At 34.1% G+C, this 12031-nt stretch overlaps 1 protein-coding gene across 4 annotated transcripts; it reads right to left on the reverse strand.

Moving 5' to 3' along the window:
* Positions 1 to 5973: 5973 nt before the first annotated feature.
* On the reverse strand, positions 5974 to 10863 carry LOC145042824 (Zinc finger (CCCH-type) family protein / RNA recognition motif (RRM)-containing protein). 4 transcript variants are annotated; one of them, XM_078991324.1, is made up of 9 exons: positions 10503 to 10863; positions 8781 to 9915; positions 8522 to 8707; positions 8175 to 8443; positions 7830 to 8093; positions 7558 to 7732; positions 7245 to 7469; positions 6747 to 6816; positions 5974 to 6649 (listed from the first exon to the last, which is right to left on the reverse strand). In XM_078991324.1, the coding sequence occupies exons 2-8, from the start codon at positions 9773 to 9775 to the stop codon at positions 6783 to 6785; spliced, it is 2148 nt and encodes a 715-aa protein (XP_078847450.1). In that variant the 5' UTR covers positions 9776 to 9915; positions 10503 to 10863; the 3' UTR covers positions 5974 to 6649; positions 6747 to 6782. The 4 variants fall into 4 exon arrangements, with proteins under 4 accessions (XP_078847450.1, XP_078847457.1, XP_078847467.1 ...); XM_078991331.1 differs by having other exon boundaries at positions 8781 to 9995; XM_078991341.1 differs by having other exon boundaries at positions 6751 to 6816; positions 8781 to 10863.
* Between the last annotated feature and the right edge of the window lie 1168 nt (positions 10864 to 12031).

The following is a 12031-nucleotide window of genomic DNA, read 5'->3' on the forward strand; positions in this document are numbered from 1 at the left end:
TAAAGCACTATTAAAGACCCTTCAGAGTGTGAAACACTCATGACAAGGTATAATGGGGTTTACGAACCTTGCACTACGAGGCTAAACTCTAACAAAGGTCATAAACAAAGCCTCTTTCAATCTCTCCCACTCTATATCTCTCTCGCCCAAATCTCTAAAAAAAATCTTCCAAATCTCTCCCAAATCCTCTCTTAACTTCTTTATAATCACTCAGAGCATCCCGACCCTTAACTTAGTCAAAAACCGCTTGAAATGAGAGGATCATGTGAGAAATAGTCTTCTAGGGCCGAAGCTTCTTAGGAACCGAAGCCTCCCCTAGGAGCCGAAGCTCTTAGGAACCGAAGCCTCACCTAGGAGCTGAAGCTTGTTAAAGACCGAATCCACTATGAGGACCGAACTCCCCTTCGGCTCGGATCAACCTACCTTCAGTTCACCTGCCTTCGGTTCGCCTTGTTCTCGCTTCCCACCTAGTGAACTTCGCCCGTGAGCCTCTCGACCCGAACTTCCATTTGGCTCTCAACCCTCCTGGACCGAACCTTCGGTTCTGAGACCCAAAAGTTTGCAAGTTCGCCTCTTGGACCCGGTTTTTGACCACTTTCGCGTTTTAAGCCCATTTTTGATGATTTTGACAGGGGATTTTCACCCAAACTCATATTTTGACGTATAAGACCCCATAGATTCATATTTCAGGGAAATCTTTATCATAAATAATATCTTTTGTACAAGACATTATCTAAGGGTTGGTTGACTTTTCCAAGATGTTATGACACCATACCCACTTTATGTCACTATTCACTACTTACCATATCAAATCACAATCCTTTTATGCATTTTCCAACACCCCATTTGACTTACTTACACTAAATCCACCTAAAAGATTTATATCTCACTCATTCCCCAAAAGAATCATTCACCACGTTCTTAAAACAAATACTCTCTCTCTCTCCCTCTCTCTCTCTCTCTCTCCTTCTCATTTTTCCTCCCTGGAACCAAGAACTCCAGGAAGTCACGAGCTCTTCCTCCATTGTTGGTAAATTCTTCATTTTCACTCGTGAATATTCATCACTCATACACTCAAATCATGGATTTCTTATGCAAATATCATCATATTTGTTCTTAGATTTTCAAATCCTTAAGCATTCTCCAAGTGTTCTTGACTTGGAAACCCCCTCTCTTCAACATCCATCTCAAGGAATCACTCAAGGTGAGTTCATATCCCCTTGTTTTCATGTTTTATCTAGTTTTATGGGGGAGAATACAAGTTACAACATCAAAAACATGCTTAAACTCAAATGATAGCTTTCAACAGAAAAGTTATGGCTCAATCACGATCTGTTTTGACCACCTTAAACACCATGACTTTCCAAAACTGATCAATATACAGATAGTTAAGGTTCATACCTTTAAAATGACTACTTGCACATGCTTATATGATTTTTATACAATTTATGGTGAATTTTACAAAACTGCCTATCACTATAGCAAAGATTTCGGACTAGTCAGTGAAAATGGTCATTGTGACCCAAGTTAAGGATCATTAAAAATGATAATAAAAACTGTGGGTACACTAGACAGATTTTATGAACTTTCAAACTTTACGGATATAGATTTCGACTCACGATGATTTTTCTGTGATTTTTACAAAACAGTGACAGAAAATTAAAACATGTTACAAACAGTTTACAAATTGATTAACACTTTGTAATGCGTTGAGCAAAGTGTTTATCTAAGATGACCATATATTTACTTATGGTTTCTGTTAAGTTACACCTAAATAACAAAAATATTCATTCATTATATGGGTTATTAGTCACTACAAACATACAAGATGAACTATACCATGTATAGTTTTTGATTTGTTATATTACCATTCACTATGAAAAGGATCAAACTACACTGCAAACGGGTTTTTCATTACTACACACGTTCATGATAAACTATAATAGGTATAGTTTATGGTTCCTTCCACTACAAATACACTACTAAAAGGGGTTCAATTTCACTACAGAATAGGTTTTTCATTCACTCTACACGTAAACTTGTTAACGTAAATTGTGAGACACTGCTTCATTGTACTCTTAGAATACGGGTTAAAATTCCTGAAAGTTATTACCAGAGTCTCTTGTAGGGAGAGCGTGATAGTTGTATATAGATCTATATTGAGATTGACAACTCACACCCAAGTTGCTTGCAACAGCCCGACTGGCTGGTCGGGGGGTGGCAAATGTCATAACAATTTCCGACACCTAAAGAACGTCACAATAGGTCTACTATGTCATAGTATGGTTATAATGACTCACATAGGGAGATAACGACACATATAGTTTACGGGAATTTCCACCTTTAAATAAAGGGGTTTTATTTTATAAAATTGCATACACTACTATAAGTATGGTAAAATACTTGTACATTTTAGTCTTTGGGTATTAAGGCTACAAACCATTTTATAAGAAAAAATATGGGATTTTTCTTGTGCATACTTAACATTTTCAAAGAAAGGATTTCTACTCTATATATATAAAAGCTTGTGCACTCACCAACTTAATTGTTGACACTCTTTCAAAATTTACTTGTATTCCCAGGTAATCAATAGAAATTGGTGACTACCAGCTTTTGAGGATGGAATGCTTCAACATTAATCAAAACATTTTGTCATTATATTGTTATCGATTTTGAAACATGTAACTTGTGAAATCATTCTCGATTATATTTATAATGTTTGTATTTATATTGAGCACTATTATACTCGTTGTTGGGATACTATACATGAAGTCCTCCACCCCCAGACGTTTCCATCATCCTTGGTTTGGGGGTGTGACCGATCGCAGCGCATCACACTATGTTTTCCGCACATGATATCTTTGGGATTGCACTCTGATATTGTTTTAGCATAACATGTTTTGATTATTGACACTTTGGTTTTGACATGGGATGTTTTATGTTTGTTTCTATACTATTGGTTTTATGAATTATTAAACTAAAAATGAAATTTTTGGTCTTGAATTTTGGGATGTTACAATTTGGTATCAGAGCCTTGGTTTGAGGGAATCGGGCACACTCTCTGGTGTGTCTGGACTAAAAGTAAGGACTTAGTATGAAAATTTTCAAAATTAAAATCATTTTATAAAAAGAAGTTTGAAAAGAATTTGAAAAGAGAAAAGGACTTTGAAAAGAACAAGGTGTGTGATGCGTGCAATTAGCGGAGCTCAAGTAAGTTTTCCCTAAGATACCCATACATGTTATGTTATGATATGTTATGTTTATGAGAACTGCATGTTAGATTATGGCTAATGATCTAGGAATGATGTCTTATATGCCTACTATATGTGTATGAGAACTACATGCCAAATTAGGGCTAAGGATATAGGAAGATGCCTTATATGCCTGCTATATGTGCTTGATGAGTTGCATTTTAGTACTGATCAGTCAGTGATAGGATAATATGTTTAGGTTATGCCTAAATGTATGAGCCTTTGAATTGCATGTACAGATTCCTGATTAGAGGATAGAATGGTTTGATTGGATTATGATGGTTAGATTTTCAATTATCTGTATGTTGTTTGCTTTGTGCTTTACAGGACTATTAATGATGTAAGTTAACTACTAAGTGAATATGCTAAGTCACATGGGACACAGGCCGGATAATCTCAGAGTGGTGAACTTGACCCTATTGTGCAGCTCTCGTTTGAATTAATATTATATATAATTATATTTTTCGTATAGAAGATAAGGCTAGTTTGGATGGAACATCAATTATATTTGATATCGAAAATAGAATTAATCTATAAATAAAGTTTAAGATTACTTTTGGAGGTTCTGATTAATCAAAAAACTAGCTAATAGTTAAAAAGTTAGCTGATTGTTAAAAAGTTAGTTGATTACTAATAAAAAATATTTGTTAAAAAAACTAACTAATAAATTAGTTGAAAGATATTAAATTATAAAAAGGCTTTCTCAAAAAAAAAAAGTTCTTATAACTAATTGATAAAAAAAATATTTGGTAAAAACTAATTGAAAAACTTACCAAAATATATTAAATTGCATAAAATGATATTTTAATTTTTTTTTATAATCAGTTAATGGTATATTTGAAAAGTTTGTATAAAAAGTCTTTTAAAAGCTACTCTAAATAGAATTATTTGTTGTTTAAAAAAAAATTTAAAAGTTAATATATAAACTAACATTTTGGCTTACCAAATATAACAATAAAAAACTGAAAAAATAAACAAAAACTTACCAAATATAACTATAAAATAGTTGAAAAAATAAATAAGTTAAATCTCTAGACGCCAAAGGCAGCTTTAATGGTTAAAAAAAGGGATAATGAGTTAAAAGGGTAATATATTTTTCGATTTTTACACATTTGGTCACTGAGTTTTTTTTTCGTTTACATTTACCCCTTCAACTTGTTAAACTGTGCACATCCAGTCCTTATGACCGGTTATTCTAGGTTAGCGGGGGAAAATGACTTATTAAGGTAATTTATTTCTCATTTTGTACACATTTAGTCCCTAATATTTTTGTACACATTTAGTCCCTAATATTTTTGTACACATTTAGTCCTTAATACTTTTTTTGTTTCAAAATAAGTCTCTTTTTTCTGTATCAATTCAGTACTTATGAATGATTTATTTAGGGTTTTTCTCACAACACCTAACATGAGACTATCATTGATAACAGAGACGGTTCTCTTTGGGTGCCCATAGTGGCACCGACAACCCCTGCTTTTTCTGTACGCAGTATAAATTTTTCAATATTTTTCGATTTTTTTTCTTTTTTCTACTTACCGACAACACCTACTACTGACTGGTAATACCTACTACCAAATTTTGCGTCTGTCCCTGATTGATGATGTTTTTGCGGTTGTTAATGCTTATGTCCATCGCAGCCTCGACTGCATGGTTGCATATGTCTTGTGGTTTGACTTAGGTTTTGTATTTCGAACATCGTAACTTCTTCATATGATATATGATTTTAACGATCTTTATATCTACATGTTTGTTTTTTAAGTTTGCTATCACTTTCGTTAAGATTACTCTCATTAAAATAAAATATGTTTTTACTTAAGATTTTATAAAAAAAACATCTATACATGCATTCATAAAAATGTATGGATATAAAGATCGTAATTAAAAAATATATTATTTTTTAATGGGAATAATATAAACGGATGTTATAGTAGACTAAAATACAAACGCACAGATAAAAAGATCGTTAAAATACGAGATAGTATGAAAAAGTTATGACGTTCAAAACACATGACCTAAGCAACCAAATAATCGAGATCGCGATGGACATAAGCATCAAAAAACTAAAACATCTCGTTAATAATTGTTCCATGTAAGATGTGAGAAAAATTTAAAGAAAACATTCATAAATATTGAATAAGTACAAAACCAAAATAAATTATTTTGCAACAAAAAAAATTAAGGACTAAATGTATACAAAAATATTAAGGACTAAATGTGTACAAAATAAGAAATATATTATCCTATTAAGACATTTTTATCAGTTAACCTGTAATAACCGATCATAAGGACTGAATATGTACAGTTTAACAAGTTGAAAGGGTAAATGTGAACAAAAAATAAACTTAGTGAGCAAATGTATACAAATCAAAAAATATATTATCTTTTTAAATCATTATCCCTTAAAAAAAATAGTCACTTTTTTAAATCTTTAAGAGGCTTTTGATTCATTTAGACTCATTGTTTCAACCGATTTAGGGATGACTATTGAATGATTCTAGATAGAAGTTATTTAATTATCTCTAATACAAATATTTGTTTAATACATATAAAATATTAAAATATAAAACTAAAAATTGGAACATAACGTTAGTATTCATATATTAGCCTGGATTTGACCATTCCACTTAGAAAATAGATAAACTAGAACTAAAGTACAAGCAAAAAAGATGCTCCAAACAAGATTTAATATTAAAAAAAAAAAAAAACAACAACAACAACAAAATAAAATAAAATAAAATAAAATAAAAGCCGTTTCTTTGTTTGTCATTTCTTGATTGTCATGTCTATTCATAGCCTGATCATGATCATGATGTTGTATACATACATACATAATAACATTAACTAGTTATGGTATAAAGCCAACCATTTCTTTTCTACTTCTTTTTAACACTAAACTCACTCATCTACCTCACCCACCCCCTCCCCCACACCACTTGCTTTTACAAATTTGCCCCTTGCTTCCTCAGCAGCTGTACAGTCCACATCAAACGCTCTTCTTCTCTTCTCTTCTCTTCTAACATAAACACACTACACCCCAGGGGTACGACTGTAATTTTCCACCCCTGGAATCACTGCTACATACATTTTGACTTTTTCTTTTTTTCTTTTCTTTTCTTGACTCTATCACATGCTCCTTTAAATGGTGTCTTTTAATCTTTTAATTTTAATTCAACTAGAATGATAAAAGGTTACAACAAGAAGGTGAGGTGGAGGCAGGATCCAGACACCCTTTACATCATTCTTTTTACCTATATAATTTTTGTATGGTAGTAAGTAGTATTGGTGGTGGTGATGGTGGTGGCGGCAGAAGGTGGAGGTGGTGGTTATTGGTGGAGATGATTTTACTAAAGATCTCATCTGGGTATTTCCTTTCTTGTTTACATATATTCATCTTCTTCCTGTAAAACAAACAAAAAAACCACAACCATTAACAAATTAATAAACACTAGAAAAGAATTGAAATCAATTGCAATGCGAGTTTAAATGATTTTTTACCTACACTAAGGAAGCTAAAAGACCGTAAATTTAAGACTACATTCCAATCGCACCGTGACCTGAAGAAAACCTGTACCACCAAGGCCAATATCGTTATATTTTTTGCAAAAAAAATAAAATAAAAAATAATCGTCCAATAACATTTCAGCTCGACCTTAATCCACATTGGAATTGAAACTCGGGTACGAGTTTCAATTCCAATGTGGATTAGACTCTTCGTCAGCATTGTCGGTCTAAGAGTTTCCACCGACAAAGAGTCTAATCCACGTTGGAATTGAAACTCCTGCACCGACAATATTGACAAAGAGTCTAGCTTTGTCGGTCTAGGAGTTTCAATACCAACAAATAGTCTAATCCATGTTGGAATTGAAACTCAGAGATTCTAATGTTGTCAGGGAGTTTTAATTCCAATATTGAATATTGAATATTGGAATTAAAACTCCGTGACTACAGTTGCAGTTAATTTAGTAGAAAAACAAATGGAAATGAAACAAGTACCTCGGAAACTGAAAGTAACATGATTTCAAAGAAGCTAAGTCCAAAGTCGAAGTTGCCGGAAGCAATGGTGAGGTGATCAAGTTGTTGCCGGAAAACTTTTCCGGCGGGGAAGAAACCGCCGGAATATTCTTGCTGGAGATCTCGTTATCGTTCGAGAAGACAGTTCGGTGATTACCGGATGCTTTGGGTGATGCAAAAAGGTTATCTGGGAGATTATGCTCCAAACTGCAAAATGCAAGATTTAGAAACAATTCTAATTCAAGTAAAAATCATTGTGTTTCTGAAAATGGTATTATTACAACTATTTTTATACCTTTCAGGCAAATCAATATCTTCTTCATGATGAGGGCTTGATTTTCCATTACTATTTTCATCTTTTTTATTAATCTCCAAAGATTCCTTCTCTTTCTCCAGGTTTAAATTTACCTCTAATGTCTCATCGACATTGATAGTTACAGGTGTAACCATTTTAGACATCAAACCATCCTCTGAATCAAAACAAACACAAATCGATAAAATTAGCAACAAATTATTTCTATTTTCAAAAAGGATCAAATCCGATTTTTTTTTTTTATTTATGTTTACCGGAATCTGGACTGGAACTGCTGCGGGTATCAGAAGCAAAAACCGGCGAGTGATTCAGGTAGCTCGGAGAGTAACAGGTGGGTGAAGGAATGGCGGCGCCGGTGGACAGTGCACGGTGGTGATGGTGGTGGCTCCGTTTAACGTCAAGAAGTTGCAGATCCATGATTCTCCTGTTTTGAAGCTCGATTGCATGTTGCAGATCCGCCTGTTCTTCAAGCTTTTTCCGCCATAGCAGATCTTGACTGTTGTACAACATTCTCGCTCCTGATTCAAACAAAAATTCAAAATTGAGGAATGGATTTAACGTAATTGAAGACGAAGATACAGATTGTTGAACGAGCTTACCTATCTGAAGATCGAAAGGGTCGCGTGAATCAAACCCAGTTGGGGAAAACTCGCTTCGATCGATTTGTTGTTGCTGTTGCTTTCTGAACTTATCGGGAACTTTACCCTTTTCTTTGTAGGGTTTTACAAGAACCCTAGCGTCGCATACGAAATGTGGGTTTCCTTTCGCGAGTATGAGTTTCACAGTTTCTGCGTAAACAAATGTGACGAATCCGAACATTCGTTTTTGTTGATATGGGATCCGAACATCTTGAACTGGTCCATACATGCTACGAAAGAGAAGAAACAAGATTAAAGAAAGATTTTTTTTTTATGTGATTTAACGATGGAAGAGATTGAAATCGAACCTGAAGTAATTGGAAACGTCTTCTTCTCTGAAAGTACTATCCGCCGGAAAAGTTAAGTAGATTTGCCGTGAACCGGGATTCAGCATACCCATGGAGAAATCGCTCCGGTCGAGCCTTGACCGGCCGAATTTGTTCATCTCCTCCCCCATCATTAATGCCGCGGCGGCGGCGGCGGCGGCGGCGATCCTAGAAACAGAAAGTAATGAAGTTTAGTAATTGTGATTCGGTGATGAAGTTAGTGGTTTTGTTTTGTTTTTACCTGGGGCTATCTGATTGGAGAGGTTGCTGCTGGAGGAGAAAGTTCATGGATTTCGGGCTGTTTGGGAAGGGGAAGTTCGGAGAAGAACCGGCGGCAGCCATGAGCAACCGTTGTTGGTGGGTGGATTTAGATCGGAGAAGCTCTTGGCACTGTTCCATGACATCGAGTTTGCTCAAGGAGCCAACTGTCATGGCAGCGATATCAGCTTCGCCGCCGGCGGTGTGAGTGAACCTGCAACTAGCTCCGTTTTTACAGTAGCCTCTAGCGAAGTAAAGACATGGTTTCCAACCGTTAGGGTCTTCACCACCTCCACCGAATAAAATATCGTTAGCAGATGAGCTCCGGCGGTGTGGACCACCACCACCACCGCCGCCGCCACCTCCTCCGCCGCCGCCGCTCCATGGTGAGTACATGTCACCGCTGCCGTTAGGGGACATCAAATCCGGGTAGAAAAAATCGGTGGGTTTAGGGCCGAGAGTGGGAGAACTATCGTTGAGAAAAGAAAGCTGGTCTTGGATTTGTAATTCATCAATCAGATCAGGCTCACTACTTCCGCCGTAAAACGGCGGGGCTGAGGAATTCAGATGGTGGTCTTCACCGGGTTGAAAATCAGAGAAATTAGAGTTCGTCCACGAAGATGACAAGCTCGGGATACTGAGAGGCGACGGGAGATTAGTAACTCCGCCATTAACAAGCCTTGAAGCAGTCGAAGAATTCCCCGAGTTTTGCCGGGAGAGACTGTGGGAAGAACTGAACGGCGACGGCGACGCCGGAGAAGAAGGTGTCGACGGCGCGTTGCTCGACGGAATGCCAAGTTCCTTACGAGCTTTCATAATCACAGAGTGAACTAACGATTCAGGCCCAAAAGCTAATCGAATCATCTCTTTTTCGCCATGATCTTGAATTAGGAGAAGACCCATGATTTTTGAAGCGTATTCAGGATCCAAATTTTGGATCCTCGTGAACACAACTCTTGTTGCTTCATATGAATCCATTTCTTGATTTTCACTCGAACTGATTTCTTGTGTTTCTGCAACAACCCACAAATCTTACAAAGATTTTTGAGTGTTAGATCAAGACAACATAGCTAAAAAAGTAGCTGGAGCTCTTTTAATTGCTTCTTCTTGATGTGCTCCTGAAGAGGAAGCAAAGAAAAATCCAAGAACAAAGTTAAAATCTGAACAAACTCCATGGATGCTTGCATTCTACCTTCCACTTGAAAACAAAAAAAGAAACCTAAATTTAGAAAACCCCATTAGAGAAAGCTTCCGTTTTTTATCTTAATTTGAAAAATCCAACAATAAAGCAACTTCAATTTAGCAAACCCCATCAACGAAAGCTTGCATTTTCTCTTTCAACTCAAGAAACCCACAAAAAAAATTGTCAATTTTTAAAAAAAAATAAAATATATAAAACCCGTGAAAAAGTAGGTTTCTTTTCCATTTGTTCAAAGTAATTAGTAACCACACTGTTGTGTTGAAAAAAAAAATCATCAAAAAGAAACATGTAAAACAACACTAGAAAAATAGAAAAAAAAAAGTCGATCAACAAAAAAGCTAAGAAACCATTGCAAAGCTTTTTCGGTTTTTCCCCCTCTTTCTCTCTCTCTCTCTCTCTCTCTCTCTCTATCATCACTTTCTCTCTCTAGAACTTTTATATTCCCTGAAATGAAAAGAAAACGCTTGTTCGAAGTAGATAAAAGCAGGCGTTAGTTAATCTTACCCCATATCAAAAAAAAAAGGTATACTCTTTTCTTCTTCTGTTAGAGATGACGATATTGATGATGAGTGATAAAGGTGAAGAGGTTACTGAAACTGATCATGAAACTTGAAGGGAAGCGAAGTTAAAGAAAAAAAAAACGACTCTCTTTCTCCTGATTATTTGCTATATAAAGTGATGAAAGGTTTGCATCAGTAGCAGAATAATCAATTTGCTTTGTAGTTGCTGCTGCTTCTGCTTCTATCAAGGAGCTTGATTACAAGAGTAATAATTATAAAGCACCTAAAGAGTACCTTTGTTTTGTTGGTTTCAGTGGGTAAGTGTAAGAGAGAGAGAGAGAGATTTTAACCTCTCCTACTTCTCTCTCCTATTGTAGATTGATGATATAAGAGAAAGAAAGTTGTTTACTTATGGCCCCTAAAGTTAGAGTGGATGTTAGTTTCATTCCACAAGTTATGTTTCTTTCTTTTGTGCAAAATGAATCTTATGTGTAAAAGTATGAAGGAGTTGGATGTTTATATTCGCATAAGCATAGTTTATGCCATTGTTATGGATTTTGTGATTCTTGGAATGATAACAATTAACATATTAATCATTGATGACACTTGAAAGATTAATCGAATTGTATATGGTATCAATTTGAATGATGATATTGATTTAGTTATGATGAGGTTAAGTGACAATAGTATTTTGGTAAGTACGAATCTAAAAGAAATTGTGGAAGTAATAAAATAAAATTATATTTATGATGATATATCCAACCTTAAAATTAAAAATTTAAAACATAAACAAATGATTGTGGAGACTTATATTTTTTTTATTACGATTAAGACCACAAATTAAAAAAATAGAGTTTTTTTTTTTTTGAAAGTTTAATAATCCATAACTAAGGTTTAAATTTCAAATCTTTTAAAAATAAATATAGTTGGTGTTTCACGTTTTTGAATTACTTGATTACACATGATGCTTGTTCGACATAGCCTTGGAGGAGGTGCAAATTAATTACCTTGTTTCTAATTCAAACAAATATATTTAATATTATACTAATTAGAGAATATATTTTTGTTTTGTATTTTTCTTATTAAAATTCAGCAATTATAAAATGTAACTGTTCATTAACTTATATTAAATTTGTTATGTTATACAAACTCACATTAACACATTTCAAATGTATATTAGATATTTAAATATTATATTTAACAACTGATTTATTTTTAAGCTTATTACAATAAATATTTTATAAGAGAATTTTTAATGGTAATCCTATAATATAAGCCAAAAATATTATCACATTATATTTTTATTAATATAGACCTCAAATTAAATAATTTATCCAATGGTTATTCTCTTTTATGATTTTATTATTATTAATTTAACTAATTTATTTTTGTCTATCTAAAATGTTTTATAAAATCCTCCTCTTTTGACTAAACATTTTTTAACCACGTCATATTTTAATAGAAAATATTTTAATAAATATTGTCGATAAATGCTTATTATTTAAATAAATATTATCACTAAACATTAATATT

The sequence above is a fragment of the Lactuca saligna genome, chromosome 1, assembly GCF_052625555.1.
Source record: "Lactuca saligna cultivar CGN05327 chromosome 1, ASM5262555v1, whole genome shotgun sequence".
Classification (NCBI taxonomy): domain Eukaryota; kingdom Viridiplantae; phylum Streptophyta; class Magnoliopsida; order Asterales; family Asteraceae; genus Lactuca; species Lactuca saligna.